Source organism: Falco cherrug, chromosome 8 (genome assembly GCF_023634085.1).
Source record: "Falco cherrug isolate bFalChe1 chromosome 8, bFalChe1.pri, whole genome shotgun sequence".
NCBI classification, from domain to species: Eukaryota; Metazoa; Chordata; class Aves; order Falconiformes; family Falconidae; genus Falco; species Falco cherrug.
Window position 1 is genome coordinate 8311740 of NC_073704.1, and position 26397 is coordinate 8338136.

Consider the following 26397-nt stretch of genomic DNA (forward strand, 5'->3'; position numbering starts at 1 on the left):
AGGATAGTTGGGGGAGAGCGATTTTCTACTTTTTTCTGAGGATATATTGCAGCATGGGTAGGGAGCATCTCTCAGCCCCCCTGCAGTACAGACCTGGGAAGTTTCAGCTCGTTGAAAAATTGCTTTATCCAGCAAACATTTTTTTTTTCTTTTAAAAAAAAAAAGCTCCTGGAAGAAGAGAAAGGCTAGCTTCAGTGAAGTTAATCATACAACTCCCCTTAGCACAAGCCAGGAGCAGGGTTTCATCTTGGAGCTGCAGCAAGTACAATGAGCATTTCTCCTGGACCATAAACTGAAAGTTGCTGAGAGTTACTACGTACACGTGCACACAATAGCGCTCAGAGCCCGTCCACTGAGATCTTTCCTTGGGGATCCATATAAAATACTTCTCACAAAAGCTTCCCTGTGTGCGAGCAGAGGAACTCCATCTAGTGACGTTAAAAAAGAAAAAAAAAAAGAAAAGCCCACAAAACCTTTTTCACACACATATACGGTCGCGTACCTCTTATCTTACTGCCAGTCTGCTGAAGATATCAGCACAGCTAAACAGCATGCACTTACCATATGGGATGCTAAAAATGCTGCCTGGGAAGCGCTTTCAAGCTCTGAATTCTGCCAATGCAAAAAATGTCCCCTTTGTCATGGTGGTGAATGAATTTTCTTGTTCCCCTTTCTCCTTGGATTTATGTTAACCCTGGGTTTCAGCCGAGTTTGATCTCCTCGCTTTATTGTATTGCAAACAGTAGTCAATAGGTCTTCAGCTTGAGATCGCCTGGATTTATTTTCAGGTCAAGTCAACTCTCCTTGACCTAAGTTTGAACCAAAATACATTCCCAGAAGATTCCCCCACAGGATATCGGATCCAAAGACAGAGTGACATTGTAATGAGTTCAAGGTTTCAACTCAGTACAACGGGATCCCTGTTGGTGTGGAGAAGGCAACCAAGCCATCCTTTTTATTTCTCAGCTGGGTCCTCTCCTGGGGCAACTCACAGCAGATTTTGTCATCCACCAGTCACTTCTTTTACTGAACAATGTCGTACCATAATTATAGAATGGCTTGGGTTGGAAGGGACCTTAAAAATCATCTAATTCCAACCCCTCTGCCATGGGCTGGGACATTTTTCACTCAACTTAGGTTGCTCAAAGCCCACTGCATTCCTGGTGTTTGTGGTCTGAAGGGAAGCCGGTCCTAGCTTCTTATATGTGTGTTTGCATGGCTGTAACGTGCGTGCATGGAATTTGGTGTGCAGGCTTTAAGCAACTGATGAGATGATCTGCATTTGTGCATGCACTCTTTCTCTCCCCTGCCCCTCTCTCTGGATCTCTTGAGGACTGCCTGGCACAGGGGCAGAACCAACTGATATTGCATCGTGAAGTAAAAGCAGCGCTTTGAAGACTTGGGACAAAAATGGAATGAACTCATTAATTTATCCTGGATGATAAATCTTCTTTCAAAAGAAGGCAGCCTTATGTTTAGTACAAAAGACTGTTTATTTCTTCTATGGAAAAAAAAGAAGTAGTGTAATCGGATAGGATTAACTTTCCAGGGGCCCTGGACAGAAGCTAAAGCACAAGCTGCCTCCTTCTTGTGCTCGCATTGGATAATTTGAGTAGTCCAAGACCTCTCTTGCTTCATACAGTATTGAGCTGCGAGCCGCCGCCAATGTGCCTTGCACCTAAAGCCAATTTTAAGGACCCCAGCAACAGAGGTTTCTACAGAAACAAAAATTGTCCAAGTTTTTGGCTAGCATAAACTGCTTGTCTCGACTGGGAACCTGGCCCAGGTATGGAGAAAAATACAGCCTTATTAGTGTTTTTCACCTTGAGCAGGTAGTTGAATACACATATGACAAACACATAAATAACGTACGACTGACTTAATGTTGCAATAAGAGTCTTTGTGGTTTGTGTGCACTGACTTTGTTGTTTTGGCTGTTTGTGGCTGATGTTTCATCAGCCCTTTTTTATTTTACCTGGTTATTTCATTATCTAGGAACAATCCTGTCTGCAGTTTTGCCAGTGGGAGCAACGATGCCTCAGATTTAATGCCTCATTGGGACGGATGGGAAGGTGTTCAGCGAGATAGCTGGGTTGGCAAAAGGAAGGAGGAAAGTGAGAAGTCTGGCAGGAGTTTGCATGCGTGTGCTCTCTTGTGCAGTGTCCTGCAATTCAGGTGATAAGTGAATCCCGTCTTCTTTGATGGGCCCAGTAGAGTTACTTGTGCCTGAGTTTGTTCAGAGTGCGACGTGGTCAAACTGGCACGAAGTGTATTATGGTGCAAGAGCTGCCCAGCAGCCACCGTTACTTGGTGTGGCAAACTTAAGCTGTCTCCTTCCCTTGTTCCTCTGCAGTAAGCTACTTTGGATGGTGAGTTATCACAGAGGAACGACACAGCCGTGAACAGTAACTTGTATGTTTGCTGAAGACCTTCCCGTAGCTATTAGAAGAGCAGCCATATGGCAGAACAACACTGCTTGGGATGACTGGGATTGGGATTGTGGTGCGGTGTGAAGCTGGGCTGAGCTCAGGTCTGCACGTGTTTTTGTCTGTGATCCGCAGCTTTCTCACGAGGGGAGATCTGCTACAGGAGGCAGCGGGGCTCGATGGGTACTTGTGCACGGCGTGGGTGTCTGGAGAATCTGCACAGTGGGCAGGAGTCCGTCCCAGTGTCCTCCATGCATGGAGCCAAGCTGGAGGAGATTTGAACACTCACCTCAGGTATGGATGGAGAAAGCGGGGAGGGATGCTCTCATTACAAAGGAATACGAAGCTTGTGGGGTCGGGAGAGAGGTGGGAAGCCAAGGGTGACGTGTGACCACAGCTCTGAAAGGGGGCCGTGAGACCAGTGCCGCCCCAGCATTGTGCCGAAGCTGCCTGTGTGCAGAGATCTCCCTCACCTGTGCGCTGTGGCTGGCTGTGTGCAGGGTGCTCCTCAAATGCCAGTCAGATATGGTCCCTCACCGGAGTGAGGAGTGCATTGGCCTCGCTCTGATTGAATTTGGGCAGGAGATAGATGTCGATCTGCTGCAGACGCTTCTGGGTGTGTGCCACAGTAGGGCTGGAGCCTCCTGGAGAACGGAGACCAGGCACGCACGGAGTCCAGATTGGGCAGTGGCCAAGGGAGGGTGTGGGTGAGCCCGTGTTTTGCAGCTGGCCATCTAGTTCTGCCCAAATCCTGAGCGTCTGGCTGGATGAGAGCCAGGAGAGCTTGGCAGTTTCCACCGCCGAGCCAGAAGCAATCCAGAAGGAGATGGACAAATAGCTCCCAACTAATGAACATCAAACTGAATGCAGCTATGATGTCTTTGTCTTCTCACCTTTTGCCTGCTAGCACACAGTGACTGTTCACAATGGGCCTGGTAAAAAATTACCTTTTCTGTTCATTTACTTAACATTTTCAAGGAGCTGTGGCTAAGTGGAGGTGACCTTCGTTCTCAGCTCCCATGCATGGGCTTAGCTCCAACAACTCTAGTCAAGCTATGCTGACTTTCGGCAGCTGGGTCTTGGGCCTTGCTTTTAATGTCCCTTACTCAGTGCTCATGCAGTTGGTTTTCCTTGCCAAGATTATATTTGCTTTCCTTCCTAAAGGACTGCTCTAAATATCATACTTTAAAACAATATGTCTTTTTCCCCCGCAGAGAACAATATGATATGCCACCGTTGAATTAATATGTCCATGAAAAGCGAATATAATCTCCCCAGTAGATCCCCTTTCCAAAAGATTTATGATTTAATGATTTTTTTATTTCTTACCGGCATGTAGTATTCAGTCTATTACACCTAGCAGGACTCTTTCCCATGGAAGCAAGTGAAGGCGGGGGGGATCCCATCATCCTAATTCAAATTCCTTTCTTTCCTCTCTGTCCTCGGCATGCCACTTGCCAAGTTAGAGTCCAGCTTTCTGCAGCATGGCTTCTGTCAAAGCCTACCCCCGACACGTTAATGTCACCTTGCTAGTTTGAGACAGCAGTGTGCGGAGGGGAGAAGTTTATGGATAGTGTTTATGTAAAAATCAATGTCTCTGAAAAATCCTCACTGCTGGCTGCTTAGCTGCTTCAGGCAGGATTTCTGGCTCAGGGTCCTATTTTATCTTCCTCATGGTCATGCTCCAGCACTCTCTCAAATAAATGGCAATAATGCCTATGACAGTAGATTATGAAGCCGCAAATAACATCCATAAGTAACACCTTTATTTAGTGGAAGGGTAAGATGGAAATGAACTGTGAAGGAGAGAGCCATCTTCGATAATTATTAGCTACATGGGTAATATTCCTAATTACACCACCAATTGATTTCTCCTAAAAGCTCTCATCGCCTTGAAAATAGTAAATTGATTGCTCTGCCAGCCCTTTCTTCAGCAGATCCTGCTGGGATGCACGCAGTACTGGCGCTTGGCTTTTGGGAAGCTCGCTGGTATTGACGGAGAGTGCCCTGCCACACGGCTGATGGGAGCATTAACTTCTCTCCTGCTGCATCTTGCGGGGGAAAAAGACAAAAGAACAGTTAAAATCCTGGGTGGCCCAGCTGATCGAGACCCATGTAAAGTGCTGCGTGCTTTGTGTTGTCTCTCTGAATCAGTGCTGCTCACCATCACTTGTCAAGAGGTCAACACTGATGGCAGCGTCCCCAGGCTGGACAGTCAGCCTGGAAAACAGATTTCTACCAGCCAGTTTTTACAAGGCTTGCAGCGTGTGGCGCTTCAGACTGCAGATGCTGGAGGCCTGTGATATCCCAAGGAGCTCAGCTTTCATGCTCTAAAATCTTCCTCCTAAATGTGGTCCTTAATTGTTATGGTGGTGAAGTTGAAAATACAGCTTTGGAGCTACAGCATAGATGGAAGCCGGCCCATAAGGGGCTTTCTGCAAAAAATAAAAATATAAATCTCGTCAACCTTTAAACTAACGGGTGGGTGGTATGGAGTGGAAAGGGAAGTCCTGTACTGCAATTTCTCTTCTATTGCTTGATGTAGTGGTTTAGGTTAGGCTAGGGGAAGCAGGAGCCTTGCCCTAGGATGGGTTGTGGTCACTCTGGCAGCCTCTGCCTGCGCATGTCTTCCTTTTCTCTGTAGTTCTAAGAAGTCAACTTCTTTCTGCCAATTTTCCTAGCTGTAAAATAGGGTAACACCGTGTGTTTGCAAGTGTGAGCACAGCATGCCGGGTCATGCTGAGTGTCCCACCCAGCATCGCCACCGTGCCCTGTGCCTCGGCTTTCCCACCCTCTCCTCCTTCAGTTTGGGGCAGCTCTGGCTCGCTCCATCCTTCCGCAGGGGAGGACATGGGTCTCCTTGGAGCTGCCTATGAGTATGAGTGCCTTTCCTGTGCTGCGGCAAATGCAAGTAGTGCTTTTCTGCAGTGCAGCAGTGAGGAGGGTACTTCTGCTCTCTTCCCCTTGGTTTCCTCATCTTGCATCTCTTCCAAACTGGACAGGATGGAGCTGGACAGGAGACCAGCCCTGTGGCTTTCCTGACGGCTGCCGCGGGCTGCTGACGCTGCTTTAGGCATGGTTTGGCGTTACATGACTTGATTGTTTTCTGTTGGTAGGGGAAGTGAAGCTGGGCAGTACCACAGTTGCTGCCTGCTGGAAATTCGCTGCTCGTTTCCTTTCTGCCTGCGATTTCAGAGGTGACTCCTGATGTAGTCATCTATTTATTCCTTTTGTTAGTCCGGTGGCTTGTTCCTCCATCCATCATCCAACCAATGCAGCGAGGAACGTGACCGAGAGAGGACAGAGAACTAGCTGTCTTGGAAGAGGGAGGAAATGAGAGCTGCGTTTTCATCCAGCAGCCGGCTGGCGCTGGCTCCCAGGACTCCAGGAAGCTCTTTTTTACCTTCGTACACTTCACGGATCACAGCCTGATTTCCTCCAGGGCTCTGCCTGGCTTTATCGACTCAATGTGGGTGTTTGCACCCCTGGCCAGCACGTTGTTCTCTGCCTACGCGTGAGGTTGCTGCTTTTGGACACCCGCTTGGTGATGCTGCTCCTGCCTTGCTCTTGCTGCGCCAATCCTCTCTTGTGCGATGCAGAAATGTTTCCCTTTGTCCCTTTTTGATATTTGTTGTGCTATTGAAATGCTCCCTCACCCAACACATACATGCACTTTGCCTTATTGGCTTTCTCTCTCACCCCTCAAAAAATCTTTCCAGCACTTGAAGCTGCCAACTCACTTTTTTTTTTTTTTTCCTTTTAGATTTCTCTGTTGACTTGAGTAGGCAGGGCTGGGTGTTAGCTTCCATCTGCCTCTCAGTTGGAAAGGGAAGCCTTAAGAGAAAATGAGGATGCTTTCAGTTCACATTCCCAATGCCAGCAAGGAGACGCTGTGGGGACTGTGAGAAATTTCTGATTTTTCTTTCCCCCCTATGTTAGTAATAACTTGTGCTTTGGAAGAAAAAAAAAGAAATACTGTTGTAGTTCAGGCAGTTAAACAAAATGTAAGTGCAAAACAATTGGATAAGTAGTTAAAACAATAATCTGACTTCCAGTGCTGCATTTTGCCCAACACCCTGTGCCTGCCCCTCCTGCTGTACCTATCTCCATGGGTCAGAGCTCACCCTTAGGTGTGTTTATCTGCAGCACTGAGCACAGTGGAGTGAGCCTTGATCTCGTGCAGAGCCCCCACGGTCTGGGGAAAGCAGAGACTCATTGCGGAAGCACCCCAAGAAAAACCCAGTGAGGCGTATCTGCTGCCCTGTGAAGGTGACCGGTCCCTCCCTGGCACGTTGCTACAGACTCAACTGTAGCAGGGTGAATAGCTGTGGAGCTTTGCTTTCCCCCTTTCCTGAATTACAGAATGCTTTGGGCTGGAAGGAACCTTAAAGATGACCTATTTCCACCCCCGTGCCACGGGCAGGGCCACCTTCCACCAGCCCAGGCTGCTCCAAGCCCCATCCAGCCTGGCCTTGAACGCTGCCAGGGATGGGGCAGCCACAGCTGCTCTGGGCAACTTGTTCCAGTGCCTTCACAGTAAAGAATTCCTCCCTAATATCTATATCTAAATCTACCCTCTGTCAGTTTAAAGCCATTGCCCCTTGTCCTATCCCTACACGTCCTTGTAAAAAGCCCCCTCCAGCTTCCTTGCCGCCCCTTCAGGCCCTGGCAGGCTGCCGTAAGGTCTCCCCGGAGCCGTCTCATCCCCAGGCTGAACAACCTCAACACTTTCAGCCTGTCTCGTTTCAATGCGCAATGGATCACCTTGCCTGGATAGCTGTATCTACAAGGAGTTTCTGGTCACAGGACTATCAGAGATCACATCTCTTGGGACAGCTGCTTGGACCAGCAGCAGATACCAATTAATCATGGCAAGCAGGTAGCATCTCAACCCTCTGCTGAACTTACCTGGGGTGCCCAGCTCTGCTTGCTGTGCTTTAGGGAAGTGGTTTCTTATCATGTGGGTTTTCCATCTCTGAATGCTGAGCAAAATCTGGCTTTCATAACAGAAGGGGAATGGGCTCTGTCTGTCCTGCGTGAGGAACGTGCTTGCTCTAAAAAGATAGCAGCAGGGAGGAACCTGGAAAGGGCGGCAGGGGCTCTGCTCTCGGCGAATGCAGGAGAGGGGAGGTTGCCTACAACTCCTGGACAATCAGCAGCTTTGCAGTTACAGATACTGGCAGGTATTTTTGGAGAGCTGTGGAAGAGATCGTACTACTTGATGTTATTTTCTGGCACACCGAGTAAGGAAAAACTGCTCTGCTTGCTTTTTTTGCGAAGTGACTCTGGAGTTCTGCTAGAGTGCCTTTTTTTTTTTTAAATTTTATTTTTATTTCTCTAGGATTTTCAGACCCCGATTTAGCCAAGTGCTTCAGTACATGCTTATTTTTAAACCTAACCCTGTCGTTGTCTGAACTCATCGTGCTTCAATTCCACTGACGTCCACAGACTTGGGTGAGCGCTCAGAATTTAAGCGGATGCCGAAACGCTTTGCTCACCAACAGCTGTGAAGCTTGGAGGACCTCCTCCAGGGAGAGCGGGGCTCAGGGCAAGGTACTTTACATCTCAACCTCTTTATTCGTGGGATGGACAGAGAATCCTGTTCCTCTGTTCTCCTCTTTCCCTGGCACCTAAACCCCCAGCAGTGTTGTGAGCATGGTGGTGGATGGGATAGTCCAGGTGGCCTGCTTGGTGGCCTCTTGTGCTCTTCCTGCAGGGTGGCACTTGGAGCTGGTGGCAGCCCAGATCTCAGTGAGGACAGAGGCACCACCACATGCCCGACAGGTCAGGCCTTTCTCCAGCACGTTTTTTGCCACGTGCTCCCCAGGACACCCCAGTGTGATGTCAAGCGGGAGATGCTGGACATCTCTGGGGATGCACAGGGGCCCAGCTGGGAGACAATACAGGGTGAGCACCGGGCAAGCTTCACTGCAGGCTTGGAGCTGTGTGAGGTGTAGCATCTACAGCTTCATCTTCTCTTTGCTGGCAGCAGAGCTGTGGCTAATTGTGCCTTTACTTGCAGGGGTGTAAATTTGACTCTGCTCCTTGATGGGGGCAGAATTAAGGGCTGAGAAACAGAGCTGTTAAAATAGCAATCTCTTCACCCCTCCAAGAATTAAGACTTCTCTGCTGGCAGCTAGGAGTCCTTTTAACCTCGCACCCTTGCTCTGCCACGGAATAAAATGTCTTGTTTTGCCACGTCCCTGACTTGTTTTGAGCTTGAGAACTTGTGCTAGGCACTTTTGTGGGAAAACATGCTGTCTTTTTAAGCATGCGTTTGCCAGCAGGTTTTAATGCAAGCTTTTAATTGCCTGTTGAAATAGGATTAAGCATCCTTGGGAAAACAAAATATGTGCTTTCCGGGGGTGTTGAAGCCCTCAGGATGCTAGTGCTGAAATGCTGCGTATCTTTCAAAAAGTGCTGGATAAAACGTGTTAGCTAACCGGTTCCTCCTGGCTGGACACTGGCTTGGTAAAGACAAGGTGATTTAGGCTCTTGGAGCCATACACGTGGGTGTGTGTTCAGCGGCTGGGTTTGGGTGGGGGGAGCCAGGCCCCCGGCCCGGGTTATCTGGTGTTTCCGGAGCAACCCGATGGTATGTGTGTCAGATCCCTCAGAGCTGTCAGCACCGTTGTCAGGCTTCAGCAAATTGTACTACTGGCAGGTAGATTATAATCTAATCCCAGCATCTTCCCGAGGACAGGCAGACAGGCTGACCCTGCTGGAGCTGAACGCAGACCTGCCCCTCTCCACCGGCCGGTTTCCTCACCTGCCCCTCCTGTGCGGAGCCGCGGTGTGAAGCAGTGGATTTTCAGCTTTAGTTAGTGAGTTTCTGGCTTCTTGTCACTTTTCCTTGCCGTTAATTTTTCTCGCCCTGGTTGAGGGAGTAGAGGTGAGAATCTGCTGCCTCCCCTTGCCTTGTCTTCTCAGTATTTTACAGTGGTGGTGGGGAAAAATCAAAACAGAAAACAGCTAGAAACCTGCTTGTATTTTGTAATCCCCTCCCCCCTTTTCTTCCCCCCGCCTTTTCTTCCCCCCCTTTCTTCTGCCCCCCTTTTTCTTCTCCCCCCTTTTTCTCCCACCCCTTTTCTCCCCCGCTTTTTCTTCCTTTCTCTTCCCCCCCCCCTTTTCTTCCCTTTTTTTTTTTTCTCTCTCTCCCCCCTTTTTTTTCTTCCTTTTCCTTTTTTCTGCCGACCTTCCCCCCCCAAACCCTCGGCTGCGTGACGCTCCCGTACCCCCCCGCCCTCCAGCCGCGCCCCCGTGAGCGCTCAGAGCCGCCCGCGGGGCCGTGCCGTGCCGGGCCGTGCCGTGCCGTGCCGGGCGGGGCCGTGCCCGCCCCCGAGAGGCGGTCCCCCGCCGCGGATATAGGGGCCGGCGGCGGCGGGCAGCGCTCAGTCGCTCCGCCAGCGCCCGGCGCCCAGGCTGCGGGAGGTAAGGGCGGGGGAAGCCGAGCGGCAGCCGGGCCGGGGGCTGCGGGGCGGGGGTGCGCGGCGCCCCCCGGGCCGGGCGGGACGCAGCAGCGGAGGGGCCGGAGCGGCACGGCCGCCGCAGCTCGGGCCACGCTGCCCCGCCTCGCCTCGCAGCCCCCCTCGGCTGCTTCCCACCCGCTGCGGGGGTCGCGCCCGGGGAGGGGGGGCTCCTCTGGTCGCCCGCCGGCCGTGTTTCCCGAGGCCGCGGTAGGGGCTGGCACAGGCCGCCGTGGCGGGGCTTGTGCCGCGCCGGGAGGCGCCGGGGCCGGGAGCCACCTGCTGCGGGGCGCCGAGCGCGGCGGGCCGGGGAGCCCGTGCCCGGGCGGGCCGGAGCCCTGCCGCACGCCCCTTCCCGCAGCTGCTGCTTTTTATTTCTCCGCTCAGAACTGCGGGAGAGAGTTTAAATGTGCCCCCTGAGGGCACGGGGGTCCTGCGGCGGCCAAGCAGCCTGGCAGGGGCCGCGCTGCCCGCTGCCCCGTGCTGGAGACCCGGGCCGCTCCTTTTGCCACGGGAAGGGCGAAGGTGTGTAGGTGACAACCCGACCAGCTGTCCCAGCTTCTCCTGGTGTAGCTTGTTTCTTTCCCCACTCGGGAAGGGCAGCGCCCCGTTTGCCCACACCCCTGAGCTGCCCCAAGGCAGGTCTGAGTGCAGGCAGGATCTGGCCGCAAGATGCTGTGGGTGGAAGAGGGGGTGCTGAGAAGTTCCCCAAAGTGTCAAGGGCTTGAATGCTGTCGTGTGGTACTGGGCTGGCCTCCTAGGCTGGGATGCTCATGCCTATTTACCTTTTCACAGCCTGCAGCGGGTCCTTGGCGGGAGGTGGGATGGGGAGGGTGCAGTCCTGAAGGCTGCCTTGGCGGCAGGGCCATCTCGGGGTGTCCCGGAGCAGGATTTCGGGTGCATCTCCTTTCCTTCACACGGTAACTCCTGCGAACTAGCAGGGACTGGCTACAGTACACGTGCCTGCCGGGTGACGAGGTGATGGCCTGGAAGAGTTTTGCAGTGTAGCGAACACAAAATGCAGTTGCAGCTGCCTTCCAGCTGCCTTCGCAAGTTTTAAGGATATTGTGCTGTCTGCAGAGAGCGCTAAAGGTACTTTCTTTAGGAGCGCAGAGTGGCTTTACTGAGTTTGTCTGGTGGGTTCCCCCTATACCTCCCAGCTAATCTGGCTGGGGATCGGATCTCGGGTTACAGCAGCTAATCCCAGACTATGGAGAGCCTGGTTTCCTAAAGCTGTAATCTCTGAATGTAGCCACCCTCCCCAGCAGGGCTTTGAGCTGGGGGTGGGGTGGGGGGTTGGTTTCAGATTTTTATTGTGCTGCTGGGGATGCAAAAGTGCATGGGTGTGTGGGCGGCCCCAGATAGATGGATGGATGCACGTGCATGCAGCGGACCTGTTCTTGGAGCGGAGGCAGGCTGAGGTTCAGGCTGTGTTTGATAACATCCCCAGGGTGGCTGAGTGAGCAGCTGGCATGGTGGTGCCCTCTCCTAGCTGCTGTCCTAGGCTAGTGACTGTGGTGTCCCCAGCACTGGTGTAAGCCCCTGCTTCAAGGGCTTCTTATTGCCCTGTTGCTGCCTCCCTGCTCACTCTTGCTGCCTTTCTGTCAGCACTGGTGATCTGACACCCCACAGCCAGGTCTGAGTTTTTTTCTCCATTAAGGAGAGACGACTCTGCTGGAGGCTTGGCGCTGGGTGGTCACCGAGGGTGAGCAACAGGGGTTGGCTTGAGTTGGGGTCTTGAGATGTGGAATGAGCCCACTCTCCTTGGTCCTTGGTGGACCGTGTGCCTTCCCAGAAGATGCCCAGGCCCACTCATAGTACTTTTGTGTGGTGTTGTGGGGTAGCCTGATGTTCTTCCTGCTCTGCTTGCCTTGCTGTCCACAAATACCAGCAGGAGACGGTGGCCCCTGCCAAGGGGCTGGGAGTTTTATGGCTTTTAGGGAGTTTGCTTTAGTTGCTGTGGGGTTTTGAGATACAGAGATCTCAAATGGGATGGTGCTGCTTCTCCCCACGCTTGAGAGACCTTGAAATGCATTTGTGCTGGGGATGCAGCAGTAGTGGTGGGACTCTGGGTGAGGCCTAGCAGGAGAGCCATACCTCCGTGCCACTTGCAGCCCTGGGCTGAAGCAAGCATCCTGGGGAGCTGCACCTGGGCAGTGTGCATCCCTGCCGCCTGCACCAGCCGGGTGGTACAGGCAGCTTGCAGGTAGCCCACATCCCTGCGAGGGAGCAGGATCAGCCCTTCTGCCCTGTGCATACATAGGTAAATCACCCTCTGCTGTCCTGAGCTGGAGACGGGGGACCGTCTATCCCAGGACAGAAAGCTGCCACTGTCTCTGCTCCCTTAACCAGCGTTATAACAAAATCCATGCTTAATTTGGTTTGAATCTGAACTCTGTCTTTCAGCAGGCCAGCAAGATGAAAGCCTGGAAGGCTCTATAGGTTTGAGGTGGTAGGCTACTTTGCAGGGCCAATTTAGGCCCTGTTTGTGGAGAGATTTGATCTCCCCTGGATGTGTGTATGGCCCCCCTCATTGTTAGTGCCACCAGCTTCCCCTCAGCTGGGACAATAGTGCCTTGAGTCCTTCCTGGTAATCTCCCCCCTTATCTCCCTTCTCTTCAGTAGCCTGTATCCCTGGCAGGCAAGGAGGGTGGGAGGTTTGGGAAGAGCCAATTATGCAGATGAAGGAGTGAGAGGTGCTGTGTCAACCAACATCCCCTTTCCGGGGAGCTGGGATGAGAGAGGAGGATGCTCAGCACAGGAGTCTGTCCGAGCTCTTCCCTGCTAGCTGTCCCCTCTGTGCTCCCGTAAGCCCCACCAAGAGGTCCTGTGGTGGGTTCAAGGATGTTCAGGGATACAGGTGGTCGCAGGAGTTGTTTCCCCCTGTTGCTCTCTCTGGCTGCTTGCTTGTGCTGGCATTGCCCCCAATGTTGGAGCAGCGTCAGGTGCTACCTCTCACTGTGGGGGCTGCGAGTGTGGGGGAGGAGAAGCTGGCCACCGTTCAGGATACTAGAAGTGTCCACAGTGGGGAGTACGGGTGGGCTGGCTGACCCAATGCTCCAGCTCCAGTGAAGCCTTGTGGGAACAAGATGGGGTCCATCCCTTGGAAACCCACCTCTCCATCTTTATTTTCGTGTGCCCCAAGTCAGAGCTTGCGGACACAGGGCTCCAAAAGTTGCTTGGCTGAAGTGTGGTGGTCATGGGCCAAGGTGGCCGGCTGCTGCTGTGGGTGGTAGTTGGCCCTGTGGGGTAGGAGAGCCAGCGTAAAAATGCTGCCCCAAAAGCAAAAGGGTAATTAGCAGCCCAGCTTTGGATTTTGAGTAAGCCATGCGGGTCTACTGGGGCCTTTCCTTCTGCTGGCGAGGAAGTTAACAAGCAAGGAGCCCCTTGCTTTGCCTGCTGCTTGTGGATAGAAGGCAGCACTGGAGAGGCAAGGAAAGTAGATGTAGAAAAGCAAAAGGGTGGGAGGAAGCATGTGTTGTGGAGCCAGCTGTGATGGGGGAGTGTTTTGTAAGTCAAAGTGCTCTCCTAAAAAGAAAACTTAAGCCCAGCAAAACTACTCGGTGGTCAAGCTCTGACTTTTTTTTTTCTTTTGTCAAAGCTACGTGATAATCGTTAAACACAGGGGATGATTTGTAAAATAGAATTCAAGGGAAGGGGGGGAGGATGAAGCCAGATTTAAGTTTGAGATTGGATGAGGGCACAAAGCCCCTTAGTTCCCCATTTCTGCTTAATGCAGCTGGAGCTGGGCTTGACAAGATGCTGACCAGAGCTTGTGGTAAATGTTTTACGGTACCGTGTATCAGCCAGATCAATTCTACTACGCTTGAGGGAATGCAGATAAAATGGCTTAAAGATTCCCCTGCTGAAAGTGATAGTATCATCATTTATGCTGGAGAAGACAGATTTAGTTGCCTGACATTTATTTGGCCACGGTGTACTTTGCGGATTTCACACCCGGGGATGATAGCCAACCTGATGATGTCAGATGTGAGCTAAAAGAAAAAAAAAAAATCCCACAAAAAGCTAGTGCTGTTCCTCTTTTGTTGACCAGATGAGTTTGGCTATGTGTCTGTTTTGGTTGTTTTACTCTATGGATCTCTTTCATGGAAAGTGCCTTACAAGAGCAGGGCACTGCTAAGGCAACGCACCCTGCACGTGCTTTGTGGTGCAAAGACGAAAGCAGAAATACCTCTGTTAACTTAGGTCGTTTCTTTTGATCCTATTTTGCCTGTAGGTCACTCAAACTCCAAACTGAGCGAACATGAGCGCGCTTGATTTTACTTCCATCCTTGATTTTCTGGAGACAGCCAACTTGACAGAGATCAACTGGACGTGCAACAACGGTGACTGCATCACAGTTGATGCGACAACATGCCCTGGCACGCTCAACAAAAGCGCCCTGCTATACACCCTGTCCTTCTTCTACATTTTCATCTTTGTCATAGGGCTGGTGGCCAACTCTGTTGTAGTGTGGGTCAACCTCCAAGCCAAAATGACTGGCTATGAAACCCACCTCTACATCTTCAATTTGGCTATCGCTGATCTGTGCGTTGTCATCACCCTTCCAGTGTGGGTCGTCTCCCTCGTCCAGCATAACCAGTGGCACATGGGAGAAATCACGTGCAAGATAACTCACCTTATATTTTCCATCAACTTGTACAGCAGCATCTTCTTCCTGGCTTGCATGAGTGTGGACCGCTACCTCTCAGTTGCCTATTTCACCAATTCCAGCAATCGCAAGAAGAAGATAATACGTCGCTGCATCTGCATCTTAGTGTGGCTGCTTGCCTTCTCCGCGTCTCTCCCAGACACCTATTATCTCAAGACTGTTTCTTCCAACAACGAAACCTATTGCCGTCCTGTCTATCCAGAGGAGAGCTTCAAAGAGTGGTTGATTGGCATGGAGCTCATCTCTGTCGTGCTGGGCTTTCTTATCCCTTTTCCCATCATTGCTCTCTTTTATTTCCTTCTTGCGAAGACCATCTCCACCTCCAGTGACCAAGAGAGGAAGAGCAATGGGAAGATCATTTTCTCCTACGTTGTTGTGTTTCTCGTCTGCTGGCTACCCTACCATGTCGCTGTCCTGCTTGACATCTTCTACAGCCTTCATTTCATACCTTTCAGTTGTCAGATGGAGAACTTCTTGTACGCCACTCTGCACATCACTCAGTGTTTCTCTCTGGTCCATTGTTGCGTCAACCCCATCCTGTACAGCTTCATTAACCGCAACTACAGATACGAGCTCATGAAAGCCTTTATTTTCAAGTACTCTGCCAAAACCGGTCTCACTAAACTTATCGATGCTTCCAGAGTGTCGGAAGCAGAATACTCTGCTCTGGAGCAAAATGCCAAATGACTGCAACTCTGTAAAGAAACCTCCTTGACTCTCCGACCTTTGTTTTTTGTGTGTTGTGTTTCATTTTTTGTTTTTAGTTTGTTTTGGTTTTGTTTTTTTACCATCTCCCCTTCCCCCTACCCTTTCCCAGTGCTTTTTATGAACGGGGCATGAATTCCAGCCTACAAAAGAGAAATAGCAAACTGTAATTTAAGAGTAGAATCAGGTGCAGAATGGATGTGGTACCAAAATTAAGCCTTTTCTCCTCCTAGCCCAATCTGGACTTCTTGACAATGCTATGCAAATGGAAATTACTTTCTAGCAGACAAAGCCATTGTGTACCATAGATAAGATGCATTTGCAGGATAAGCTTTTTCTTCCACGTGTAGAATCCCTCTTGTCTCTGTATATATGTTATAAATATAGTGTGTTGTATTTAAAAGCTCGAGACTTTATTTTCTGGCTCTTGGTGTACCTTATACAATTGTATTTGAAAGTGAAATATATTTTTATCATGTATTTGAAGTATATTGCTGATGAGTGTATCCAGAGTGCTGTAGTCTGAGTGTTAGATTGCTGTTTGGTTTCAACTGTCATAGGTGAGAGGGTGCCGATAAATAGCAGAATGAAAATGATCTCCTAGGTGCATCCTCCCTGGCTGGCACGCTTTTTTTGGACCGTAGCTTTATGTGGTGGTCATACCCACATGTCTGGAGCATGAAATGTATGTAGTGTAATATAGATACCATCATGTTAAAATTAACAGTGTTGTAAGAGTTGTTAACTCCTACGCCCATACTTCACAAAGCTGTATCCTTATGCACAGAATGAATGATCTTACTTCTGAGAGTTGTCTCTATTTGTAAGTTATTTTTGTAAAATAAAGACCTGGGGAAAAAATGTCCATGCCTACCAGTGGTTTGATTTGCCATCTTCCTCCTCCTCGGGGGTGGGGGGGGGGAAGGAGAGGGGGAAAAAAAAAAAAAAAAAGCCCCAAAGAAGAAATCCCAAAGCCACCTTCTCTGGTGCAGGAGCAAACAGGTCAGTTCCTGTTTTCCTGATGTTTGTTGGGTGGCCAAAAAACATTGACCGGAGGAATGTGAGGCCGAAGGAGTTGGTGAGAGGGGAAGGGGTGGGAGGAGTGAGCCTGCGGAAGGCTGCGCTGTTTGGGAAGGTAAAGCTGATGGATTTATAAAGTGAAAGCTGCTGGGAGTGATGAAAGGCTGTGTTTGTACTTAGAAATAAACACACGGAATAAAAATACGGAAGTACACAGATGGAGCGGATATTTGGACTAATCCAGGTTCAGTCCTCTGTGGTTTTTTGCCTGTGATGGAATTTGGGGGTTAGTAGTCCTGACAGCATTAAATCCCTTTTTATCTCTTCTTCTCTTTGTTATGGTTTGCATTGAATTTGCAATGCTGTATCGTCAGAGTGTGAGGAGAGATTCAGCCATGGCAGGATGTATGAAGTAAATCTTTAAGCCGGTGAAGCACCTGAATTGTGGTTGTCTTTGTCTCAGAACAAGGTAACTAATGTTAAATCAGTGATGCCTCACAGCCATCCCTGACTTGCTGTTGTTGGTTCTTGTGTTTCGCAACTCCGGTGTTGTGTTAACACAGCTTTTCTGTGAAGGCTGCACTTCAATTCTTGTTAAATCAAAGCATGCCCTCATTCCTTTGAGAGCCCAACTGCTAAATAATTTTATAACCACTGTAGTTTGTTTCTAGGTGTTACGTTACTGCCTTTTCAAAGCTGGTCCTACAAAAATAGATGTTTGCCAGCTCTGCGAAGTCTTACCATCCCTTTTTTGTGCTTGGTGTTTCTAAAGAAGCACTGCTTTCTCCCTAAATGGAGGAGCTGGTTGCAGAGAAGGGCTGCCGGTGTAATTGTCACAACATCGCTGCGCAGGTACAGCCTTTTGTGCTGCCATCTCTTACAAGAGATGGGTGTTTTGAGCTTCCCATAAGCCTTGTCTAGGGTATTGTACTGCTGAACTGCAAGGAGAGTGCTCCCCCATGCCGATAGTTAAAATTGGAGGTGATGGTTTAGTACTGAGAAATTCAAGTTCCTCATTTAGCTGGGCATTGCTTCCCCAGCCCTAGCATCTGTACCGCACGTATGTTCTTGCCAAAGGTGCTGGGTGCAGCTCTGGCATCCCGCTCCTGTGTGCCTGCAGCGTGTTCTCAGTTTGTAGCAGCGTAACTATTCCAGTTCAGGTTGTGCCTTGGGCAGTATGTTGTTTTCATGATGCTGTAGCTGGTTCGGAGGTTTGAGTTGGCAGAAGCTCACAAATGTATTTTTCTTCTCTCTCTGCAGTTCGGTACTTGCAGTGTGGCGTCAGCCCTGGAGATACTGTGGGTGGTGCTGAGTGTCGGGGAGGTCCTGTGGACCCGCTGCGTAGATCAGATGGATAAAAGCCTCCAGGCCTCTCTTCCTTGGGGAGGTGAATCGTGGCAGGATGATGCCTGTTCCAATAGCAGGGTCAGACTGAGGGAGCAGGTAAAGGTCGGGACCCTGACCCTCGCTGTCAACAGCTGTAGCATCACATGTGCGGGTCCTTTCCAGCTCCTCGGATGGGAAGACCTGTGGCTGAGCACCCACCTTGTCTCCTTGGTCCCTGGAAGGACGGGTGGGGCTGGGAGGCAGCACCCCCCTCGCCAGCAGCTCTGGAGCTTGGGAAGGGTGCACGAGGTGCTGTGCGGGGATCAGCACTGTCTGTCTGGAGGCAGGTGGCCCCAAGGTGGCCGTGACTGTGCGAAAGGTGGTGGTGAGCAGATGATTGGAAATCAGTGAAGGGCAGAACAGTACAGAAAGACAGAAGGATAGAGTTTGTCTCTTGGTGTTGCATATTTCTCATTAGGGCTTTTTTTTTTTTTTTTTTTTTTTGTGCAGAAGATTCTCAAAAATCAAACTTTGGCAGAGGTATAATAAGAAAAAATCTATATGTATTATGTTCTAGGAGGCTTTCCTCATGGCTTTCCATGACACAGTACCCCAGCTGGTATTTTCACTGAGACCAAAGAAGCAGATTTGGACCCCTCGGAGTGTGACATTGAGGGAATTTGTCAGCAGATAACAAGTGAGTGAAAATAGGTGTCTTCAGGTAGATGTGGCTGTGACTTACAGTGATGGATGCGATGGCTGGTGTCCCCTTGTTTGGCCAAAGGTCCTGACCCTGGAGATGAGGGTGTTATGAAGGGTCCCTGCTTCTTCCCGCTGCAGGGCTGTAGCTTGGGGCAGGGCTGGTGGGCTGGCTGCCCGTGCCCAGGGATCTCCCTGGCTCCTCTGACAGCTATGGGTGTACACAGGGGTTCGGGTCTTGCCTTTGCAAGGAGGTTGAATTCACTATGTTAAGGCTAAGGTGGAAACATGAGTGAAAATCAAGCATAATCCATGCTAGAGCAAGTCTTCTTGCTTAACTCTTGGGCTTTACGGCTGAAAGCATCCCAGCGCTGTCAGACTCCACGTGCCTCGGAGGCAGACACTGAGCAAATAAAAATACATCTGCTCTGTGAGAAAGGAATTATTTATTTATTTATTTTATATATAGGAAGTGCAGTCCTGCTTTATTGTTACTTAAACACAGATTTCCTTTTATGAGTCATAAATGACATTCAGGTGTAGCACGGTGACTTTAAATCAGCTCCTCTGGCAACCATCTAGGTAATGTATTGCAAGAAACATCTAACTGGCCTGTTTCTCCTTTGGCTAATTCATCGTTTCAGTGCTGCTGACTTTAGACACTAGCCTTTCCTGAGTTCGCTGAGCATAAAAGCCATTTAAAGTTCCTAAGAAGCAAGAAATAACTCGGCTGTGAGCAATATCCAAGCACGTGGTGGTGGCAGTGCTGCCAAGGCTTGCTCTTAATCTTTTTCGTAGAGCCTCTGGATGAGAAGAGTTGGGCCAGCACTGTGAGAAGTGGGGTTCTGTGTTGGGTTCTGGTGCTGAGCAGGGCATGCTGCAGCGGGGATGGGTTTGGGGGGAACTGGTGTGTATGGAGCCCAGGGTTTGCTTTTACCTTTCCTGCTCCATTATGATGTGTGGCTGAAGAGCATCTGAGCCAGAGTCTGCTCTGATTTACACCCCGGATTTACAGTAGGATAATGCTGCTGATTTAAAGGGGGCTATCCAGGATTTACAGGGCTTTTTGTAAGTAGGATCAGGAATTTTAGCCATAATCCTGTGCAAATGTATGGGTGTGAGTGCAGACGTGTGCATCTGCATCACTAATGCAATGTAGTACCCACGTACGGCCATAATGCAAAGATGTAATAACAGCAACACAACAGATAATAACAATGTGAGTTTGCTTTTGCAAAAGTACTTGCTTTATAAGGTTATAATGTGATTCAAACCAGGCTCACAAACATCCTGTGATGGATAATCCAGCTGTAACCCTAAAGCACGTGGCTGACTTTTCTAACACCCGCTGTCATGAGAAAAATCAGTCTCTTTCCATTTTGGTAGTCACTGTCTGAAAGCAATTTAGTTTTTGCATGTAAGTTTTGATCTATTTGGTTTTCTGGGTTTATGTAGAATATAAGCAAGGCCTTAGATAAAGGTCTGCGTCCTGGAAATGTTATAACTTCATAGCACCAAAGAGATACCAACATGCCAGTGATGCTGTAAATCCAGGGAGACCACTCAATCCTGAAATATTGAGTCGGATGCTCTTTAGCACTGGTGTGAGAACATAAGAATACGACCTTTCTGGTTATTTACCTTACCGAGCAGGTATAGAGCTTTACGAGAAAGTGCTGGGAAACCAGCTGGAGCCTCTGCAGATGCTGGTGGGCTTAGCTCTGATGCAAAGTATGAAATCAGTGCAACTCAACACGTCCACTTCAACAGAGGTTCTGGGCTGCTGCGCGTCGTACGCTTTTTGACATCATCTGGTTTTAAGCCAGCTCTGATGATGGATGTTTTTGCCTCTCGCCTCTAGGTTAGTGGGGGGAAAACCCAAACCCCTCTCGTGTTTGCTGCCTGTACAGTGCTATTTCCAGACTAAAGAAAAAGAATTAAATTACATTTTAACAGAACAATACCGACAACAGCAAGGGTCAGGAAACTTTTAAGTAAGGTCACCCTATCAATTGCAGCAGTGAAAGGATAGACATCAAATAGTTTGCTGTGAAAGGCTGAAAAGAAGTAAATTCAGCATGATATATTGAAACCCAAGTCTCTTTCATATGTTGCAGAGCCTCTGACGTAGCAGGTTTACTGTTCAAGCTGAGATAAGTTGCCTTGCCAACATATATTCTGAGTTACCCAAGCAGATTTAATGTTTTTGCAGTAGTGACTTTTCCCTTTTTTGGGGGACACTTTTCTTTTTCTTTTCAAAAAATTGTTGCAGAAGATTTCAGACCTACCTAGGAAATGACCATAATCAATTTAGTTCCACCGATGAGTATGAAAACTCAGATCTTTTTTTTTCCTTTTTCTAAACATTGTCTTGCTTGCATTGAGTAGGGTGACCGAGTCACAGCTTGATAGAAAAGTGCGTTTTGTTTGTTGTTTTTTTTTTTATTCCATCCAAGTGGCAGCTCTGTTTTGTCCAGAAGGATTGACGTGACTGACAAGTGTTTTGAATTTCTAAGCTCTGAGGGCTCAAAATGCATGAAAAGCGAATGACATGCACACAAAAATGTAAATCTTTGGAAAACATGCACCAACTACACACACACACACAAACAACCCCCCACCCCCACCCCCCACTCCCCCCAATTCTGCAAAGGAGTGACAGACGCTGCATTCATTCTTTTCTTCCCTTCCTTTTTAATTTTAGTAAGTCAGTGTTTCTGGGCCACCGACAGGCACATTTATGTCTTCTGCAGCAGGGAATCAGGATGCACAATAAGCCAAAGTCACCGCTGTCCTGCGTCAGGGTGGGTCTATAAGCATCTCAGGGTTACAGCTCGCCATCGCCACCAGCTTGCGAGGATCTGTTCCCATCAGCTCCCTATCCATCCGGGTGACACTGTGGGTCTTAGTCTGGTGGACGCACGACACTTGAATATCATCGTTATTTAGGGCTTGGGTTGCAGGAGTCCCAGGAGAGTGAAACAGTCGAGCTGGGCTGTGCAAAGACGGCCGGAGGCACTGCCTGACTCACGGAGCTCACATCCCAACCCTGTTGAAGGTGGGTAAGGTGGGCTTGGAAATGAGGCAGCCCTGCTGCTCCCAGCACTTGCCTGATGTGGTTGGGTTGGTGGGGCATCCCAGACTGGGGCTACGACGTCCCCTGGGCTGTGTCCAAAAAGGCTTTGCTGGAGGCTGCTTTGTTTTAGGTCTGTGAGATGCTGTTTCCAGAGAGCAGAAGGTGTGAGAGGGAAGGCAAGTCAGATTCCTGGTCTCTGCGAGCTGGCATCTTCCTTCCTCCAGGCACCCCGTTGCAGCCTTGTTGTCGCGCGCTGTCCTGGGTAATGACTGGTGCAAAGTGGATTTTCTCAGTTTGGGATTATCCACGAGAGCCACATGAACCTCCTCTGGAGGACGTTTTAATCATTTTTGCCTCCTTTCATCCGAGACTGGTAAAATATCTGAGACCACACCACCTGCATGCAGTGCGTGACTTCACGGAGCAGCCCGTGAGCCCTCTGCGGCACGGCCATGCTCCCTCCTCGCTCGTTTTCCACGTGGCCTCACTCTAAAACCGGTGCAGGATGAAAGGTATGGGAATCCCGCGCTGTGCAGAGGATGCTGAGCCCTTGAAGATGTGGTCCAATGCTCTTGTCTCTAACCCAGCCGACTTGTTCCAATGGCTGGCTTGAATTTCAGAGTCGCCCTGTTGCTTTGGGTGGGAGGCGGGGGTGGCAGTTTTATAAAGAAGAGTGGTGATGGAGAGAAAGTTTTTCTTCCCGTTTCCCGTCCTGTCTGGCCCGGTGAATGCGGTGTTTTTGGTTGAGGGGTTCGAAGGAGCGAGGGAGGCAGTCAGTTGGAAATGCCGATTCTGCAGGCTCCCGAGAGCCACTGGCTGCTGCTTCCTCTTGGTTCAGCTCGACCGGTTCATCATGGGCCCGAGGTGGCCGCTTCAATGGGAAGTTGGCCAGCGGAGGAGAATCTATACTTTCCCTTTGCAGTGAATCAATAAAAAGCTGGAGTGTTTTGGATTCCTCCTTCCAGGAGAGAATAGCCCTTATTGTAAGCCTGGAGAATGAAATAGCAAAGAGAAAGAGAGGAGGCTCTTCCCCCCGCACGCTCCAACTCTCTTGGCTGAGAGGCAGCTTTGCTCGCTCTGCATATCTCGGCCACGTTTGATTTTGGCATGACTTGAGGCTGTCTAAACCTAGCTTGAGAGTTATGTCTGTGGAGGCGAATGCCAGGCATTGTTTGTTCAATCTAATTATGGGATGAGGGTGATGGAGCTAGCCTAGGAGATCCCTGGGAAAGGATGAAAAGTGGCTGTTTAGCGAGGAAAGCATCAGCAGCCCCCATTGCTTGCTATCAGGAGCTGTTCTCTGGGCACCATCTCAGCTCTGCCTGTCAGCTCCATCACTCCTTTGCACCCGGTGATCTCTTGGTCCTGCTTCTGCAAAAGATGCTTCAGGATGAAAGCCTGTATTTCAGGTTGGAAACTCTCTGACAGGTGAACATCCTGAGTGTCTGAGAGGGGTGGCTGCTTGGCTCAGCCCCTGAAAGTCTGGATGCAAACCTGAGGTGCATTAAACCTTCTCTAGGGAGTCCGGGTATGTGTGTGTGTGTTTCACACTTGGAAAGCTTTGTGAGGTTTCCAGCGTTTTCTGCTTCCAGTCAGGCTGAAATCCAAAAGTGCAAAGGCCCATGAAAATGATTAATAAAGAACAAAAACCAGACCCTGAGACAGGTTCAACTCCGCAGCTCCTCTGAAATTGTAGGCTTGCAGAAGTCTCATGTTTTACTCTGGTAGATTTGCTCTTGTGTAGCCAAAATCCCATTCTTCAAACTGGATTCCTCCCCGAGTGCTGTTTGTATAAAGGTTAAGAGCATCTCTAGGTATTAACTGCCAGTCTCCATCAGCATCAGTAGTTTATGCTCCTTTATGTAGCTGGAAAGTCTGATCCAGGTAGTTTGGTAGAAGTAAATGGGATTTACTTGCATGGGTAATGCTTCTGTACGTGTAGCCTTCTCCCCACAATTTGTTGTTGTTCTTGATGGCAACCTCTTTTATCTTATGTCAGCAAGGAAGTCCCGGATACCTTTTGGCCTGGATTGCTTTATACAAGACTTCTTGATTTCTCACTGCAAGACCAGCTGCTTGTTCCCTGTGTTGTGTGTTGGACCTGGAAGGTGTTTGGGAGAAAGACAGACTGTTTGCCATTTGGGCCATGTGTGTTGCGTGTAAGAAAATTCTACACAGGCAAAGACACCTTTGGAGATGATACAGCCCCAAAAATGAGTTATTGTCACGCGGAATGTAAAAAGAAGCAAATGCTTGGGATGAGTTAAGCTTTGGTGATGATTTAGCATTGGCTGGAAAGCAGCCTTGGCTTGAAGGGTCCTTCTCTTTGGCCATGCATCTTCTGATCCGCTTCCATGTGTTAAGTATTATTCCAAAGCAGAAATGGCTTGTGTGAATAACGGGACGTCCCGTACATCAGCGGCTCATCTTCTCTGCCAAGGAATGCCCACTCCAGGGTTGCAGGTGGTACTCCTGCGCTCATGGCTGATATTCAGGGCAAGAATTCTTGCCCTGGATGAAGCCAGCAGGATGTCAATGTGATCTGATCTCTGCTCTGCTAATTCTGACTTGTAAGAGCAGACCCTGGGGCCTTCAGGAGGCTCCCTGTGACCTCTCATAATCTTCAGCTGTTCAGAAAGTTGGGGCGTCTGGCAAAGGTACAGTGAGCTCTCTTGAGGTTTGTTGTGTGCTTGGCGTAATGAGGTCTCAGTCTGGTGTACTAGGGTAGCAGCAATCATGAATAAGAATTGTATAGTCATCCATAAAGGACACTGCTGGCACTTACGGAAATTGGCTTCATACTGTTTGTACTATATATATATACACACACATACATATTATGCTATATATTTATCTTAATATTGAGCTAGTCCTGGGGGTGGAGAACATGGCAACATGAAATACTACTTGGGATCTCATAAATCCCTTCTTTCCTTAGGTGAGTGACCAGCTGCTTCACTTCACAAGGCATTGGATCACATCCGTGTCGCTTAAGAGCTAAAACTGTTTCAGCTTGCATGGTGATGGAAAAGGGAACTTTCAATGAACTGCAAGTTGTCAGATATGTGTTAGACAAATAGTTTCTTCCTGCATCAAGTCATCGTTAGCTGATTTAGTTGCTTTCCTCCCCTTCCATTGACAGCTGAAGTTAGGCATTGGAGGAAGACAGGTTCAAAACAAGACTCTGAAGTAACCCATCATCCCGTGCCTCATAGGAGAAGAAGGCTGGAGACAGCTGATGGGGGAAGAGCAAGGCCATTGCCTGTTGTGGGGACCTGTGGTGCACAGGTGAGGAAAGGTTGGTTTTGTCCTTTGCTGCTGTATGATGTAAGTTAAGCTGCCATCTTAACCAGAAACACCTTCAGTTCTGATTTTGAGTCAGCTGAGGTGGTGTTTGAAGTTTTCCACAGTGCACAGCCTCTCTGTTTTGTTGCTCTTGTTGTTTGTTTGCAGGGGGTGAAGATGAGAGTGTGGGTTTGGGAGAACCAACTTGAACTGGTAGCATTTTGCACCATTTTTAGCAGCAGCATCTGCTCGATAACCAGCACTGTGTTTGTCAGGATAGATAAAACTCATCCAGGTTGTTTTGTTGGGTTGGCTTGATGGTATATTTCCTCTGCTTCATGTGGTTGTCGTCTTCTTCTGCAAACCTGGAGCTGATTCCTGTGTTTCCTTCGGTCCCAGGGGCCTTATCTCTGTCTTACAGCCAGGAGCAGGACTCTGTCCTATCTCTAGCACTGCAGGCACAGCTCCACACAAGCCGGCATGTGAAATCCTTACAGCAGGGCTGGTAGCGAGCACCAGGTTCTCCAGTCATCTCTGGCCTTAACCCTTGCAGGTCCCTTCCTGTTGAGGTCATTTCTCTGGGCCCCTTCAAAAACATGAACAAGTGATGATGCTGTGTCAAAGCTGTTTTGTAGCCATGCGGCTGCGGAAGCAAAAGCGATGTGTGTTTCAAGCCAAGCTCCCTCCCTTACGAACTTGATGGTCTTGCTGCCTGCAGCGCTCTCACAGCCGAGGCTAGGAAGTAATATCTCTTGTTAAATTAATGGATACACTTGGAAAAAAACAGACAAAAGCCGTTCTTCTGTTTTCCTCCAGTTGTATCAGTGCTGTTTTTTCCAATGGTATCTGTGCATCACATGTAGCCAGCTGATGAAAGACATGTGCCGTGGTCCCCGTGCTATCAAACGCTGCGAGACATTGCAGGAGTTGTATGCCTGCTGTTGGCAGCAACCTGCGGTGTGGTGAAGTCAAATTCTTTGCACACCTCTGTCTGAAAGCCCCTTGGTAGATGATCCCTGCTCGGATGAGGATCCGTACTCTGTAATTCAGTTGCTTACAAAGATGCGAGGGTCTCTTCTCTTGGTAGAAAGCATCCCTGGAAGTGCATTCCCCAGGCAGCTTGTGAGAGCCGGGATTGCAGGCAGCCCCCTTCCAATCCACATTTTACAGAACTGTCTTGTTATGAAACTCTTCCAAGATAATACCACAGCTATTTGAAGTCTCTTTTACTTTATAATGTAATCCACTTACTTCCCCCCGCCTCCCCAGCTGCAATAGCAGCCAGTTTCTTCTATACGAGTCTAATATGGGTTGGTAATATATCATGGGGTAAAATTATGGGTTCTTCTCTAGTGCCAGACATTTGGAAGCATCTGGTTAGTTAGAGAAGTACCCAGCATGGATAAATCATGTTTAAAAAGCTTGTAATTTTTTTTTTTTTTTTTACTGCTTTTATTTTTTGTATGTGTGTGCTTCCACCTCCTTGGGGCATCTCCACAGCTGGCTGTGAAGGAGTGACTGTCAGTGAAAGCCCAGCCCAGTGGATGTTCTGCTGGAAAGACAAGAAAGTAGTGGAAATGCTCTGAATTCAGTTTCATACCTCATTAATAGGGATTGCCTTTAAAAGTTAATTCTTCAGCTAAAGCGGGTTTCCTTTTACTCTCTTGGCAAAGGAAACATTTCGCACAGGGCTCTTGTCAGAGCATCTGTTCCTCTCATTTA

At 49.3% G+C, this 26397-nt stretch overlaps 1 protein-coding gene and 1 long non-coding RNA gene across 7 annotated transcripts in view; both read left to right on the forward strand.

Moving 5' to 3' along the window:
• The window catches only part of ACKR3 (atypical chemokine receptor 3), a 34885-nt gene extending 18754 nt beyond the window's left edge, over positions 1-16131 (forward strand). For 2 of the 6 annotated variants that reach the window (XM_055719095.1, XM_055719097.1), the window contains exon 2: positions 14130-16131. In XM_055719095.1, coding sequence (XP_055575070.1) covers positions 14157-15251 — 1095 coding nt within the window. In that variant the 5' untranslated portion in view covers positions 14130-14156 and the 3' untranslated portion in view covers positions 15252-16131. Of the gene's footprint in view, positions 1-6774; positions 7306-7767; positions 7980-9225; positions 9251-9783; positions 9858-10393; positions 10418-14129 lie in introns of those variants that run through there. The other 4 variants (XM_055719093.1, XM_055719092.1, XM_055719091.1 and 1 more) reach the window with 4 other exon arrangements.
• Positions 16132-16667: 536 nt separating this feature from the next.
• LOC114015434 (uncharacterized) lies at positions 16668-18300 on the forward strand. The gene is made up of 3 exons (XR_003559351.2): positions 16668-16758; positions 17550-17732; positions 18193-18300. It is a non-coding gene; the product is annotated as an uncharacterized LOC114015434 (long non-coding RNA).
• The last annotated feature ends 8097 nt before the right edge of the window (positions 18301-26397 follow it).